This window comes from Mycteria americana, chromosome 4, assembly GCF_035582795.1.
Source record: "Mycteria americana isolate JAX WOST 10 ecotype Jacksonville Zoo and Gardens chromosome 4, USCA_MyAme_1.0, whole genome shotgun sequence".
NCBI classification, from domain to species: Eukaryota; Metazoa; Chordata; class Aves; order Ciconiiformes; family Ciconiidae; genus Mycteria; species Mycteria americana.
Genome location: NC_134368.1, coordinates 44,906,436 through 44,923,986, shown reverse-complemented (window position 1 = coordinate 44,923,986; position 17,551 = coordinate 44,906,436). Strand labels below are relative to the sequence as shown.

General features: G+C 41.1%; 1 protein-coding gene across 2 annotated transcripts in view; it reads right to left on the bottom strand.

Annotated features, from left to right (window-relative positions):
- The window catches only part of SPOCK3 (SPARC (osteonectin), cwcv and kazal like domains proteoglycan 3), a 241,694-nt gene that overhangs the window by 14,870 nt on the left and 209,273 nt on the right, over nucleotides 1-17,551 (bottom strand). For both annotated transcript variants that reach the window (XM_075500342.1, XM_075500343.1), the window contains exon 7: nucleotides 15,792-15,911. In XM_075500342.1, the coding sequence (XP_075356457.1) occupies nucleotides 15,792-15,911 (120 nt within the window). The remainder of the gene's footprint in view (nucleotides 1-15,791; nucleotides 15,912-17,551) is intronic.

The following is a 17,551-nucleotide window of genomic DNA, read 5'->3' as shown; positions in this document are numbered from 1 at the left end:
GCCAGGCACATGTTGAAAGAGACAGAAGCAGCTTTATTTGATCTAAAATGGAGCACTCCACCTCCTCCAGAACTGCTACACCACATAAAGATCATCACCTCAGTTCCATGTTCACATTATAAACCCTTAAGAGATTACTGTGGTAAAGTAAAATTCTTGGTTCAATTTTAAAGAACCCTTAAGGAACTGTCCAAATGTAAGATTATCAGAAGCGCTTTCTCTCTGCAATGACTTTCTTCCTCTACTATAATATTGATAAAATAATACAGGTGTGTTGTGGTTTAACCCCAGACAGCAACTAAGCACCACAAAGCCGCTTGTTCACCCCCCTGCCCCCCGCCCCGGTGGGATGGGGAAGAGAATCAGAAAAAAGAAAAAGAAAAAGCAACCAAACCCACGTGTTGAGATAAAGACAGTTTAATAGGACAGCAGAGGAAACGAATAATAATAATAACAATAACTACAATAACAACAACAACAACAATAATAATAAAAGAACATACAAAACAAGTGATGCACAATGCAATTCCTCACCACCCGCTGACTGATGCCCAGCCAGTCCCCAAGCAGCGATCGCTGCCTCCCAGGCAACTCCCCCCAGTTTCTATACTGAGCATGACACCATATGGTATGGAATAGCCCTTTGGCCAGTTGGGGTCAGCTGTCCTGGCTGTGCCCCCTCCCAGCTTCTTGTGCACCTGGCAGAGCATGGGAAGCCGAAAAGTCCTTGACTGGTGTAAGCACTGCTGAGCAACAACTCCAACATCAGTGTGTTATCAGCATTATTCTCATCCTAAATCCAAAACACAGCACTATAGCAGCTACTAGGAAGAAAATTAACTCTATCCCAGCTGAAACCAGGACAGTATCCACGCCTTATTCTATACCATCTATACCATCATGCCCAGGTCCTACACTTTCCAATACATTCCAATTAATCACCACCACTTTCCCTGTCTTTTGATATATACACACAGTTATCATTCCCTTAGTCCATGGGCCATCCCTCTTAAATGTCCATTGAGTTCATTTAGTCCATGACTTTGGGCTCCATCTGTCCTAACAGTCCTTCAGGGCAGGAGAGATGGTGTGTGGTGTTGGATTGTTGCATGCTGAAGCCAGTTCTGGTTCCATCACTGCTGCACTTTGCTTGGTTTCATCAAAGTTCATTCTTCATTAATCTGGGTGATTCTTATTGTAATACTGTTGATATGGCATATAGCAACCACAAAAGTGATGATATACGGTATTATATAGCAATTAACATCATACCATTCATTCATTGGCTGTTCTCACCCAAAATCAAATCCCCTTGAGGTACACAGTGGAATTCCCCATCCTTTCACATCACCCACCAAGTGCATCCAGGTCCTTGAGCAAAAGCAATCCCACGGATGGGCTTGCCTTTGCCTGAGGCAGGAGTAACCCAGACTGTGTCTTCCCTAGCATGTTTTTTATGTGCACTACAGGGACTTTATCCCCCTTCACAGTACGTAAAAGTTTTGATTAGGCAGAGCCAGCTCGATTGACAGATCCCCTAAGTGTTGACTAACCAGGTGGCCTTTTCTAAATGTGTATCCCAATGTTTGAATGTCCCAGTACCCATTGCTCGCAGTGTAGCCTTTAACAGTCCATTGCATCATTCGATTTTCCCGGAGGCTGGTGCATGACAGGGGATGTGATATACCCACTCAATGCCGTGGTCTTTGGCCCAGGTGTCTATGAGGTTGTTTCGGAAATGAGTCCCGTTGTCTGACTCAATTCTTTCTGGGGTGCCACATCACCATAGGACTTGCTTTTCAAGGCCCAGGATAGTGTTCCGGGCGGTGGCATGGGGCACAGGATATGTTTCCAGCCATCCAGTGGTTGCTGCCACCCTTGTAAGCACATGGCGCTTGCCTTGGCGGGTTTGTGGGAATGTGATATAATCGATCTGCCAGGCTCCCCATATTTATACATCAGCTATCTCCCTCCATACCACAGAGGCTTTAACCGTTTGGCTTGTTTCATTGCAGCACATGCCTCACATTCATGGATAACCTGTGCAATAGTGTCCATGGTCAAGTCCACCCCTCGATCACGAGCCCATCTATATGTTGCATCTCTTCCTTGATGGCCTGAGGTGTCATGGGCCCACCAAGCTATAAATAATTCACCCTTATGTTGCCAGTCCAGATCCAGCTGAGCCACTTCAATCTTAGCAGCCTGATCCACCTGCTGGATGTTTTGATGTTCTTCAGTGGCCCAGCTCTTGGGTACGTGAGCATCTAAGTGACGCACTATTACAACCAGGTTCTCTACCCGGGCAGCAGTATCTTGCCACAATGCTGCAGCCCAGATGGGTTTGCCTCTGCGCTGCCAATTGTTCTGCTTCCATTGCTGTAACCACCCCCACAGGGCATTTGCCACCATCCGTGAGTCAGTATAGAGATAGAGCACTGGCCACTTTTCTCGTTCAGCAATGTCTAAAGCCAACTGGATGGCCTTTACTTCTGCAAATTGGCTCGATTCACCGTCTCCTTCAGCAGTTTCTGCAACTTGTCCTATAGGACTCCATACAGAAGCGTTCCACCTCTGATGCTTTTCTACAATATGACAGGACCCATCAGTGAACAGTGCATATTGCTTCTCATTTTCTGGCAGTTTATTATACAGTGGGGCCTCTTCAACACGCGTCACCTCCTCCTCTGGTGATATTCTGAAATCTTTGCCTTCTGGCCAGTCCATGATAACTTCCCAGATTCCTGGAGGATTGGGGTTTCCTATTCGAGGAACCCACTTACTCATTAGTGATGTGTAGAGGGGACCCTCCCTTTGAACATTCAGCCCAGCACCAGCAGTCGGGGTGCCAGGAGGAGCTGTGCTTCAGTACCAACCACTTCTGAAGCAGCTCGAACCCCTTCATATGCTGCCAATATCTCTTTCTCAGTTGGAGTATAGCGGGCCTTGGATCCTCTGTATCCCCGACTCCAAAACCCTAGGGATCGACCTCGAGTCTCCCCTGGTGCTTTCTGCCGGAGGCTCCAGGTAGGGCCGTTCTCCGCGACTGCAGTGTAGAGCACATTCGTTACATCTTGCCCTGCCTGGACTGGCTCAAGGGCTACTGCACGAACTATCTCCTGTTTAATTTGTTCAAAGGGTTGTCATTGCTCAGGGCCCCATTTGAAATTATTCTTCTTCTTCTGGGTCACTTGATAGAGAGGGCTTATGCTCAGACTGTAATTTGGAATATGCATTCTCCAAAAACCCACAACGCCTAAGAAAGCTTGTGTTTCTTTTTTGCTAGTTGGTGGGGACATGGCTGTTATTTTGTTGATCACATCCATTGGGATCTGATGATATCCATCTTGCCATTTTATTCCTAAAATCTGGATCTCCTGTGCAGGTCCCTTGACCTTACTTTGTTTTATGGCAGAACCGGCTTTCAGGAGGCTCTGGACTATTTTCTTCCCTTTCTCAAAAACTTCCTCTGCTGTATTGCCCCACACGATGATGTCATCAATATATTGCAGATGTTCTGGAGCTTCACCCTGTTCCAGTGCAGTCTGAATCAGTCCATGGCAAATGGTAGGGCTGTGTTTCCACCCCTGGGGCAGTCGATTCCAAGTGTACTGAATGCCCCTCCAAGTGAAAGCAAACTGTGGCCTGCACTCTGCTGCCAAAGGGATTGAGAAGAACGCATTAGCGATATCAATTGTAGCACACCACTTGGCTGCCTTTGACTCCAGTTCGTATTGAAGTTCCAGCATGTCCGGCACGGCAGCACTCAGCAGCGGCGTGACTTTGTTCGGGCCACACTAGTCTACTGTTAGTCTGCACTCTCCATTAGACTTTCACACTGGCTATATGGGACTGTTAAAGGGTGAGTGAGTCTTGCTGATCACTCCTTGGCTCTCCAGTCGACGAATCAGCTCATGGATGGGAATTGGGGAGTCTCAGTTGGTGTGATATTGCCTCCGGTGCACCGTTGTGGTAGCAATTGGCACCTGTTGTTCTTCGACCCTCAGCAGCCCCACAATAGAAGGGTCCTCTGAGAGACCAGGCAAGGTGGACAGCTGTTTAATTTCCTCTGTCTCCAAGGCAGCTATACCAAAAGCCCACCGGTACCCTTTTGGGTCCTTGACATACCCTCTCCTGAGGCAGTCTATGCCAAGGATGCACGGAGCCTCTGGGCCAGTCACCATGGGGTGCTTTTGCCACTCATTCCCAGTTAGGCTCACTTCAGCCTCCAATACAGTCAGCTGTTGGGATCCCCCTGCCACTCCAGAAATACAGATGGGTTCTGCCCCTGTATAGCCTGATGGCATCAGGGTACACTGTGCACCGGTGTCTGCTAGAGCCTTATCCTCCTGTGGGTCTGATGTGCCAGGCCATCGAATCCACACAGTCCAGTAAACCCGGTTGTCCCTTTCCTCCACCTGGCTGGAGGCAGGGCCCCTCTAGTCCTGGTCATAGGATTCATTACCCACTTCTTGTACGTATGAGTCAGGAGTTCCTTCATTAAAATCAGGAGTAAGATCAGCCCCTTTACTCTGTCTGGGGAACTGCTCACTGGAAACTGGAGCAGCAATCTTCCTGGAAGAACCCCCTTGTGTGATTGTTTTTCCTTGCAACTCACGTACCCGTGCCTCTAGGGTTGAGGTAGGTTTTCCATCCCACTTCCTCATGTCCTCTCCGTGGTCATGCAGGTAAAACCATAGGGTGGCCCGTGGTGTACACCCCCTGTAGCCTCTCTCTTGAGCAGAGGAACACTTACTCCTAATAGCCAAGATACCTGTTCATACAGGTGGGGAGTAGGACATATCATCTTTGAATCATTGGAACTCCCAGGACAGTTTCTCGGCTAGCATGTCTGGCAGTTTCTCTACAGCTGAGACGCAGGCCCATAGGAAGGAAGAGAGACTTTCTTCTTATTTCCGGAGTTGGCCAGCCAATTCCTCCACCGTTTGTCCCTCTCCATCTTTCCAGGTCATTATTGCCAATGAGTTGGCATACGACGATGGTGCACTCTGTACAAACTTCTGCCACATGGGTTGCGTGGACTTCGTCTGGATCTTTGGATAACTGCTTGTTGTTCAGGTCACCATATATCACCTCCAGCACGGCTAATTCCCTCAGGGACTGGATACCTCTCTCCATGGTGGTCCACTTGCCTGGGTGACATATAACATCTTCCTTGAGGGAATACCTTTCCTTCATAGCTGACAGGAGTTGCCTCCAGAGGCTGAGGACTTGTGCCCCTTTTCCAATCGCTTTGTCAATGCCCCCTTCCCTAGAAAGGGGTCCCATCTGCTTGGCTTCCTTACCCTCTAATTCCAGGCTACTGGCCCCATTATCCCAGCACCAGAGCGGCCAGGTGGCAAGGTGCTTGCCTGGGCGATGGCTGAAATCCTTTCACATATCTCACAGCTCACTCAGGATAGGGATCCGGTGGTTTCTGTCTTGTTTATGAGTTCTTCCTCTCCCTCCGAGGAAGAGGAGGAACCCTCCTGCTGAGTTCTTCCTCAGGGGGGAAGCGGGACGTTCTTCCTCTTCCTCCTCCTGTTCTCGTGATGACCCTGTTTTAGAGTAGTCTGCCTCCTCGCTGGTGGGGCAGTATGCTTCTTCCTCCTGCTCCCTTTAGGAGAAGCTTCTTCATCCCTGTGGGATAACTGCTGAGGTGACTTAGAAATTAGAACTTATAGGTAAGGCACAGCATTGAAGAAGCTTCCCAGGTGGAATGTGGCTGACATGCAAGGAATCCATTCTATGGGAGTTCCCTAGGCCTGCAACCTTAGATGTTGGTAACGCCAGGGGAACTTGGTGTGCTGACTCTAAGAGGCGCTGCCCGGAGGGTGCAGCGGTGTGGAGATGCCGCAGCCAGGCTCCGTGATTATATGGGAACTTAAAGGTGTCATGGAACTGATGAGCTGCATATTTACTACCCTGGGCCAACAGCCTGCCACATTTTTGACAAAATGCTGTCCTTTTGGTGAACTTTGCTCATTATAACATCATTATAATACCAAAACACACCTTCATCGCAAAAGCTACCCGCCTCCAAGGTGTGACCACCCCTCACTGAGCTTGCGCACTGAATTTTGCTATCTTATACCTTTAAAAGCGAAGCGAGAAAACTTTACACCAATCCTAAGCAAAGGTATGTATGACTAGAGTCACTCAAGCTCCACCTGAAAGGTGAAAGACAGTATAAAATGGCTTAAGAGAAAGAGAATATTAGGGAAGACCCCATCGTGTACCACTCTGACATTTGGGATCGGTTGACGGGCTGAGCCTCTCTTCCCCCGCAACGGGACACCTTTGGGTAAGAGTCGAACACTTGGTTATACCAAGTGCCTCCCCAGGAAACTTAGAAATCTCTATAGAGTTGCTTTATCATCTTTCAACGCGTTTGTAGCCGGCAGCGTTACTCATATTCTTGGTATCTGCGTGTGCTTTGCAGACAGTGAATTTATCACCGGTAATCCAAAGAATCTGTGTGTCTGTTGCTCTAATAAACTGCATTCTTCATTGATCTAGCCATGGTAGTTCTCATTGAACACAACCAGACTCTTTAAGTGTGGCTGTGATAGTTCACGCAACACGACTAGACTGGGGGTGTAAGCGCATTATTCGTGAATCCGTAATCGTGAAGTTCAGTACGCTGGACGCAACCAGACTTATAACGTTGTAAATTAACGCTGTTGCCTTAGCGAAAGCCCCGAGTGGGCTCTGGTTCTGATAAGTGGCTATACACACAGTCCTTAGAAAATAAACCGTTGACCAAGTCTGAGACTAAGACTGGACCTAGCCGCACGTAGACTCCTCTCTGAGAAGGAGTTTAGAAAGCAAGGGGGTCCTGTCTCAACCTCGTGACTCAACAGGAGGGTTCCCACCCCAGCCTCCTCCCACCTCAGGTTCCCACCTCAGACTCCTATTTGTAACGTGACAGTAACTCTTAACGCAACAATCCCTTACTAAACGAGCTGACTTTCGCTTCCAAGATTTCTTCTTGTGTATGGGGTGACTGATACCGGAATGGGTTGGTTCTCTGGTTCAGCTGCAGTGCCTGTCGGTGGGGTTGGAGTAGCCACAGTGCCTGTCGCTGTGATTTGAGTAGCTGCAGTGCCTGTTGCGGAGTTTGGAGTGGCTGCAGTGTTCTTAAATAGTTGTTTAACCCTAAGCAAGACCTGACACACATTCAGGAGACATAGCAATAGGAACATGCTGGTTTGAACATCCCAAGGATATTCAAAATTCTCAAGAGCTACTGTAATTAGCCTGGAGAGGAAGGGGAAGATGGAGGAAAGTGTCTCCCCCATAGACTGGCTCTCCAAGGACAAAAAGTAAAAAGTGTAATTATTAATAATTTCTGATAGATGGCTCCTGAAGTACAGAGGTGATGGCAATGCTGAGTACAAATACCAGATTGATCTCATGACCGATAATTTTATCATACCATAAGCCAGTGTTACACAGTACAGCAAAATGATAACCTTAATCCACCTCCCAGAAGTGATAAACAGCACACAAATACTGATAAACATATATACAGCAAGTAAGGTGTTATAACACAACTCTGAGAACAAGCCCAACAACTTTGACAGCAAATAAATCAACATTGTGACCAGCAACTACTAAACTAATATAATGAATGCTCATAACAAATTTGTTTTAACACGCTCTGGTCAGATCTGTTGTTATCTCAACCCTTCATGCCCCACATTGGGCACCAAAATGGACTGTCATGGTTTAACTCCAGCCAGCAACTAAGCACCACACAGCTGCTCACTGACCCTCCCTGCATCCCCACTGGTGGGATGGGGGAGAGGATCGGAAGAAAGAAAAAAAAAAAAAAAAAAAAAAAGAACACAACAAAAAAACCCCCATGGGTTGAGATAAAGACAGTTTAATAGGACAGCAAAGGAAAATAATAATAATTAAAAATAATAAAAGAATATACAAAACAAGTGATGCACAATGCAATTGCTCACCACCCACTGACCGATGCCCAGCCCGGCCCCAAGCAGTGATCGTTGCTCCCCAGCCAACTCCCCCCAGTTTCCATACTGAGCATGACAGCATATGGTATGGAATAGCCCTTGGGCCAGTTGGGGTCAGCTGTCCTGGCTGTGCCCCTCCCAGCTTCTTGTGCACCTGGCAGAGCATGGGGAGCTGAAAAGCCCTTGACTTAGTATAGCACTGCTTAGCAACAACTCAAACAGCAGTGTGTTATCAACATTATTCTCATGCTAAATCCAAAACACAGCACTATACCAGCTACTAGGAAGAAAATTAACTCTATCCCACCTGAAACCGGGACAAGGTGTCACTCTTGAAGGGGATATACTCGAGAGTCAGGAAAGCACTTAGGTACATACCTAGAGTCTAACATCTGCTAACAGGGTTTGACACATGAGGAGGCCAGGTGATACAGAACTAAGAGTCACAAAATCACCAGGTGACCTAGAATTAGGAAATTAATTGCCCAAATCACAGACTACATATATTATCACTTTGAGCACCAATAGGAATGCTGTTCTTACACATTTTTCAGAGTTGAGACACAAAACAAAAAGCAGAAACTAAAGGGGGAAAATTAGCATAGTTGAAGGATAGTAATTTATTCTTGATGATTAAGTACCAGGACATTATACTGAGGAGAGTAAAAATTGCTGCTCAGATGTCTAAATTACAAAAGAAGATTTTATCTTTCTCTCATTTTCACCACTTATTTGAAATCTATTTCCATATACCATAATGAAATGAACTTTTATATAGCTATTTCTGAACATTGTCTAGAAAAATGTGAAGTACCAGCTTAACCTCTTTTCCTCAGCCAAAATGATCTCAAGGGAAATATTATTGAGAAATATACCCCTCCTCCATGGCTTACACACTAGCATTCAAAACATTTCCTCAAAAGGAACCAACAGAAATGCTCCTGTGTTTCTGATTATTTCTCAGCAGAGAATTTCAACTCTTAGTAAATATAATCTGCTTTTCAAGGTAACACTATTGTTTGCCTGCTTATTAAGCTCATAAGTAATAAATCCTTGTGTACATTGAGGAAGATAGCTTTTGACATTATGCGGAAATCAAAACAGCATACATAGATATGGCTCACATATTGCATTATATAAAAATTGTTTATCTAATATGCCAAGACAAGTAAACTGCATGATTCTTTCCAATACCAGTACACTGTCCAGGACAATAAAAGACACTGACAAATCACACATGTGAATAAACACACATACACTCTGTGAGAGTCCTTATGGCCATCTAGACCATGGCTTTTACTTGTTCAGCATGCAAGCTGCATAGCAAGAAGGTTTTCACTTGTGATGGATTTGTCTAATATTTTGGCTAGCAGAAAATCCTCAGTTAACAGCATCTCACAGCTGAGGCCTACTGTGAACAAGCTGGGAACAAGTTTTCCTTCCTAATGTAGTACGACCAGGACAGACCTGAGCAGGAAGGACTCAACTAAAGAGAGGACTAAGCAGACGTGAATGTTTTCTGTCGTATTTGCTATTCACAAAAGTGTTGATCTAGGTGAGACTCATCTGGCTCCATACTAGCCCAAGAAGGAGACAGCATTAGGCATAACATTCTCTGTCACCTGTCTAAAGTTGTAATATATTCCTGCTCGCTATGATTACACAGATAGGAGTTGGGTTGGGGCAAGACATGGGGAAGGTACCAAAGGTCTTACAATAAACCTAGGATAACTGACTCTCATTTTACAACAAAAGGTACAAGGGAGAGAAATAAAGCACAGCTGCAATATCCCTTAAACACCTGTGAAAGTTTGCATCCTGAAGTCTCTCCTTTTTCAGAAAGTGTTTTAGAGAATTTTATATGGAGGTGAGGGAAAAAAAAAATCAAGATGAATCCTATTGCTGGAGGCTACCAGTTTGCTAATAGATTGACAGTTCAGATGAAATGTATTCTGTGCGACACCAGACTGACCATTTTATTAATAGGAGTGACTGTTAAGGAAAAGCAGAAGACACCTGAGGAGGGAGAAATAAAATAAAATGCTACAACAAACATCTATATATGTTTCATTGTGTATAAGGATAATTCTTTACAAAAGATTGAGTCAAAACAAACTTCAGTCAACAATACTGATTTAGTTCATTCAAAGTCTTAATTTTAAGTAAAGATGGATTAATTTAAAATTCCTGCTCAGAATTACTTCTAGGCTGGATTTCTTCTTCTAGACTCTTGCTTTAAGGATGCCTGAGCTTACACTAACCTGACACATGCAGAAAGCCATTAGAATAACCTTTTCTTTCTAGCAAACTAGAACTATGGTTCAGGTTGCCAGCCTGTACAACTTTGCAGTACAGCTTACAGGACATTTTCTGAGACAATCTCAGGAAGTTGCCAAATTCTCAGGCACTCAGCATTTTCAAGACATCAAAAATGATGTTTAAAACCGCAATTCTTTTTATGTCTTATAACTATATAATGACTGTATGGGAGAGTATTGACAGGAGTAAGCAAGAACTTACTGTTCTGCTTATGAGTTCTGTCTGTACATCAGGTTTCCAAATATGCTTCAGTAATGAAGATCGGGGAAATTTAATTTATCTCTGCATAATGTCAGCTGTGTCTCTTCATTGATAAGGAACTTAGGATAGTCCGAATGAAGTAAAAACCTCCAAGCAAAGATCTGAAATTGTTAATTTTATTTGCACTTTTCTATACAAAATTAGTCTTTTCCCGCTGCAAGTTTGTAAGGGTATTTGGCAATTTTAGTGTAATATCTCACCATGCTAGTTCTAGACAAGCCAATTACAAGTAATTTTCTTTCAGACTTCTTGTATTTTTCTGTTATTTTCAAAATTATTAGTGTATTAGACTCCTAATAATCATATTATTTCCAAGCCATAAGAAGATTCTCTATTACCTTTAGCCTCTGGTGTTTCATCTTCTAAGATGACAAGGCACACAAGTATTCCTTAGAAATAGACCGCCTGTTAGCAGTAATATTTGTGGGACTACAGTATTTTTTGTGCTTTGCATTTGATGCATTAATTCCCTAGAGTTTTATCACACAAAATTAATACAGAAATAGAACAAATATTTTAAAAGACTTTAAACAGGTACGTAAAATCTCACTTAATTTTTCAACTCCTTATTTCCCCCTCCACAAGAGAATAATAATGGGGGTATTATTGTAGTATGGGGGTACAGTATCCTTTTCCCTTTTGTGTCATCTACTTAGATCATAAATGGCCTGAGGACAAGATTTAAGTGTTTATATAGCATTTATAGTAAGGATACTTCTAGATATATTCAATCTGAATACATCTGGACACAAAAGGGATTTTGGAAATAAAACCTTATTAATTATTTGCAATATTCTAGTCTGCATTACTAGTAAGATTCAGATATGGAAAAAAGTAAGTGTCAGTTAAAACCATGTAACTCCTGTAAAAACTCAACAATGTAAGCACCTTGCATTTTTAACTTGTTATCAGCATATTGATGGCTCTAGCAGAACAACTTAAACACTATTGCTTGGTTTGTTTAGAAATAATCTTAATGATTGTACGGATCAATGTGGACTATTTAATAGCTGGAACAACTCTGAAAAGCACCAGCAAGGCACTATAAACTTGTACCATATCTACCTTGGTCAGAAGGACTGTGCCCAAGCCTTTCAATAAATCCTGTCCCAAGTGCCACCAGAGAGACTGAAATATGAAAAATCTTAAATGCAAATAGACAACCAGAAAGGATGTCACAAATTGCTTTTTTAAATGCAGAATGGCTTTTCAGTGAGGAAGGAACTCTATGACATGAATAAAGGACAGCCTGGGGGAAAGGGTGCCAAAACAGATTTTTAACTCCCCAAGGGTAATGAACAGCTCCAGGGATCTGCTAGAATAATTACGACTCTGAAAGGGGAAGTTATATTCAGGTGGCTTTTTGTTGTAACTGTTGTTCTGTACAGATCACTAAGTCTCGTGCTAAGTATAAGGTCATTATACATGATTAAGAAGTTCTTTGCAAGATTTATTTCTTGGTGTAGCTCTTGGACGTCTCCAAAACAGGGGCTGGACTCTCTGGTATACTGAAAAACTAATGCGCCTGATGTCTTGGACCTACAATGACTTTGGAGACTGACTTTGAGGGATTTCATTAAGGATACTACTTGAGAGCTTAGCTCTTGAAGAACAATTTTAAGAATTTCTTAATGGTATTAGAAAGGACATTACCATGTTGAATGGTTATTGTTATTTTTCCTTCTTTGCATATTTACAGGCACATAGTGACCTAATATTTTCTTCTAAACTACAGACATGTTAATTTCTCATAAGATGCAGTATCTTTTGCTGACTCAAATAAGAAATTTTGAAGTTCAGAAATGTACATACCAGAAAAACCACATAGTTGCATTAATGAAACCAGTTTTTAAACAATTTTTGCAGCCCCAAATCCCCAAATGAAAGAAAACTACTACTAATCATATATTCATTCGATCACTTTCTGTCTATAGATGGACTGCCTTTCTGCAGTAGCCTGTCAAAATAATTCAATCAAATAAATATTGTCTATTTATAATATTGAATAAAGATTGCGCAAATAGGATCTTTTATATTTGAAAGCATTTTTTTTTCACAATTAGATATATGCAATTTGAGTAACTGACCACTAAACACTAGTACTAAAACACTAGACTCTAAACAGTTATTGTTCAAATGTTTTTGTGAAACACTGTGGGTTTTGTTGAAAAACTCTTTTTTAAAGAGAAAAAGAAAAGAAGAAAAGATAGGACAAACTGAATGTCTCACGTAATCATTTTCTACAATTTGATTTGCTATGGTTTAGTAAAAACAAAATAAACATGCCAAAGCCTATCATTAAACTTCTATGTTTACATCCTAGCATTCCTATAACAAATAGCAAACTTTTCAACATTCTTGTAACACTACCTCTATTTTAAGGTTGATGAGATATAACTCTTGGGAACAGAAAATCTAATTTAAAACAGCATAGTAATCAAATAATATTTTGTATAACATTCTACCTGTTTAGGATTAATTTCTGGTACGATGTTACAAGTATAAGTCAAACATTTCTGACAGCACCATGTTCACAGGGAATTTAGTCGGTAGTACAATGAAAACAGGGTTTTCCACACAGATTATATTTCCTTACCTGTTGATGAAAAAGAGCCCTGAAAAGACTATTGTTAGCCATCCAAATCAACACTTGATTCTGTCTCTCAAAAAAATGGTAAGATAGGATCCAGTCTAACTTGTGCCTAAAATTTCAGATACCTCCTAAGGTATGTGTGAATTCTTTATACTGTCAAAGGAGAGAAATTCATGACTTTGAAGGCTTCCAAAAGGAAATTCTGAAAACTGGGCCAGAAACCCGTTTTTTTCCCCTCCATTGGAACAATTGTATTTGTAGAGAACATCCTCATCTGAAGGCTTTTAAAGGCAAATACATCTCTCTACTTGCCTTAGAAAGATTTCTTTACTAGCTCAGGTTAGGTGGGAAAGATCCCACAGACCCTAAAACTTTGGAGGAAGTTAATCAGAATGGGACCATACCATTTTCTGCAGAAGAGCTACTCACGCTCACAGACCTCACAGGCCAAAGTGGTTCATGCAATTGAACAATCTGTTCTAAAAATACCCACATATCTCAAAACTGCTTTGGTCTACACATAGTCTAAGCAGATGGTTATTATCTTCTGCATTGTTCATGAAGTGCCAAAACATGAACATTTAGGACGCACTAGATGTAAAATCAACATTAGGTAGACACCACTCAATCTTACGAGTGTTGCTAATGTTATAGTAAGTGACCATCAAAGTCTGAAAACAAACCAACTAGTTGGGATCACATAACATATGTCTAGGTCCAAAAATTGACAAGGTCCAAAAATCCACAAGACTCTTGCATTTTTACTCACACATATTAAAATCTTAGATCTTAAGTCTAAATACAGTCTTTGATTGCTATTATAAAGTAAAAATTTGCAAGCAAACAGACAAGTGATAAAATAAATGTGAGTATAATATTTCCACGTACACATCATAATACAAATACCTGTCTCAAGTAGAGATACTAGGTCTTATGAATGTCACCTGTGTGCTTAAGGAAAAAAGACCAAGGAAAATGTCTAAGGGAAAAATCTCACACTCTTAAGAACTTTGTGCTTGCACTACATCCTAATGTATTCAAAGTATTAATTATGAACTTTACATTCCTGTATTACATAGATCCCAATTACTTGAAACACTGACTTTTTATTTATGTATGCCATAGTACTTAATAGCTGTAGAGTTGCTTCTTTTATCATTGCCCAAATTTCTTTTTGAACTTTTACTGTATTATCAGGCTTCTAAACAGCTGTGCTGCATTTTTGACCTTACCTATTCAGTGTGTTACCCTCAACAAAGTGAGTATTCAGCAAGAAACAGGACTCTACACAATGTTTCAGCTGGCCTTTAACTGAGCGATGTGCTAACACTAGCTATATTATTAGATACATTTTATTCATTACTATACAATAAATGCTTACTTAAGAGCTGCAAACTTTGCATTTCTGTTGTTTTCATTTCTGGATGAAAAGTAGATGACATGCTAGTTATGGGCACCAACGAGAATGTAAATTGCAAATATATGTTTTTAAATATGTTTTTTTCAGTATCAATAAAAAGTGACGTTACTGTATTACCACCTTACCTCAGAAACATTTTTTCTCAGTGTTAAGAGAAGTATTCCCAGTTAACACAGAATCATCTTCAATTCATTGTTTTACAGAATTATTTGTATTTCCTTAGCATGAAAAATCACACAAAGAAATGACATTTCCAATTAAATGAAATAAATGGATTTCTTGGAAAAAAAAAGTAATGCTACAAATAGCAATCAAACAAAACCTAAAAAAAAAATCCCAAATACTTTAAAAGTTAATAGTGAAGGAACTAAGGTAAGCAGCCAGTGGTAGTCAAGTTCTGTGAAACATACTGTGGAGAAATTCATAGTTTGCTGTTCATATTAATGAAAGGTAGAGTTTTACGGCTTATGAAATCTAATTCGACTCTCCTTCGCAGTAGGACATCACTCTTGAAACTATTACTGCACACTTCAATTGCTATTTTAAATAAGCCCTTTGATAATTACATTTTAAAACTTCACTACTTTCCACAACAAAAAACCTATTTAAATATTGGAGGGGGTTAAAAACAAATTATGCCCCCTACTGTTTCCACTTCATTAGTACTCCTCAGTCTTTTCCAGTTTGAAGTATATCCTTGAAAATTCCTTTTTACTTACAAGCTTTTTTTCAATGTGTTTTTCTGTACCAGCACCTACAGTGGCATCAACTAGCAACGATGGGTCACACCTAATTACAGCTCCTGTACATTATTTCTTAGGGCTAACCATTCAGCAACTCACTTTTCTCTATGGAAAAGTCGCTCAAAATCCCGACTTGTTTCTTCTGGTTTGTCTCCTTATACAGCAGCTAATTATCAAGCTCTATCACACAGACAATTTGCTAGCATGCACAAATGAAAGCATCATGAATGGTAGCTGCCATACATTCTTACAAGCAAAAGTCTTGCCAATTAACATGGAAAGTTTAAAGTGAACATCTTATATCAGTACTAAGCCATAAATAAGAAATTAACTTTAGAAAAGCACAAAGTTATGGTTTCATACACATGCCTATTTAAAGCACATGAGAATAAGGCAAGTCTTAGCAATGGAAATACAAAAGTACAGAAAAGTATCAGAGAGAACATCAAATAAGACAAGGAGAAATCTCTTACTGGTTCTTTCAGGCCTTTGAACAATCCTAGTCTTCTTATTCTGAATTCCACTTTCATGAAGTGCCTTAAACCAGTCTCTCAATCTGTTTGCAACCTCCCTGAATTCCAGGTCACTGCACACTGAAAAACAAAATGCAGAGCTGTTTAATGTTTTTCTCCTGGATCCTAAATAGAACTTTTCAAACTATGCTAGAAAAAGTAAAACACATAAAATAATACAAACTTACATGGTCCACAGCTTTCTTTAATTCATAAAGTTCAGTTTCATTACTTAGATATACCTTCAAAACCCTATTAAGGTCCTCAGAAATAAATACCTGATGTATAAAGCAATTATGAAATTATATGTATCTAGAAATTAAAAACATCCTTTGCAAAATAATGCAAACTACTATAACCAGTTCTAGCACAGATATTTTCACATCTTACTGTAGATGAGGCTGTATGGCAGACACACCCATGACAGTCTTTTGGACTGTCATATTCTATGTTCTTCATTTCTTGTTCATTAAGGCAATAGTAACGAAAGCCCTACCAGAACAGCTCGGAGATGTGATTTCGGCAGATAATGCAGGAACGCCCAACTTGCTTTCCTATGCTGAAGAGTGAAAAGAGGAAATAGGGTAGACAGAGAAAGTGCTTCAAGAGTGTCCTGAAAGCTTATTTCATTGAATGTAGTTTTACAAGCCAACATTACTGACTGCAAACAGGCAACCACAGAGCCGCTTGGTGATGGAAAGGATGGCTTCTTTGACCAGAAACAGCAAAGGTAGAAAAAGCACGCAAGACCAAAGACAGCATCTGTAGCACCAAGAGCAGCAGATTAGTAGCAGACTGGCTGAAGTGTTGTCCAGTACTGGTACTTAGTACTGAAGCCAGCAGCAGACGCAGATAATAGAGATGTGCAGTAAGGAGGCCTATTCACCTTCACTATTAAGCTGCTGGAGAAGACAAAGAAAAGGTGTGCTTGGAGCAAGCAGATATCCTTTCCAGAACTCTGTTTTCCCATTCTGTGTGTTTGAGAGAATCTGGGAGAAGACAAGAGAAATAATAGGATCTGGAAGATGACAAAAGCAGGAAAGGCACTGGATGTACGCTTCCCTAGGTAACAAAATACCTTTCACTGCCCTTGTCAACAGTTACCACTTCCAAATCAGGATCGTTTTCCAGGTCTACCAGTAACTGATTAAGCTACAATCTGAAGAGCTCATACCTAAGTTAGCAAAGCTTCACAGTGACACTCTTGAAAATAAATCTCCAGTTCAGCTTACTTTTCCTTTATTATGTAGCAATCCATAATCATTGGTGACATAGTTTTCAGCATACTTATTAAATTGAACAACACTGTGGAACAGCTATTTGTATTTCAGAGTAAGATCGAAACATGTCATTATGTCAACAACTATCAATACCTGTACAACAGCAGGCATCTAAGCATTTGTTTATTCATTCTTTGCTGAAGTCTCTCTTGAGACTTTGGTTCTTTCCGGGAAAGACTTAGGTGCAATCTATACATACATCTGCATATATTATGAACTGACATTTTTCTAAAACTTGTACTGTGCTTTTCTCTTGTGTAATGGAACAAATTTTTTCTGATAATTTGATAGGGAACTGGGGAAATTTTTTTTTTTAATTATATGTGTGCACGTACGCTCAAGAATGTTGTATCACAACAACTAGATGAAAATGGTCTCCTGAGCCAAGACTATGCATCATAATTCAAACTTGTGGGATTTCTATGTTTGCTACAACGACAC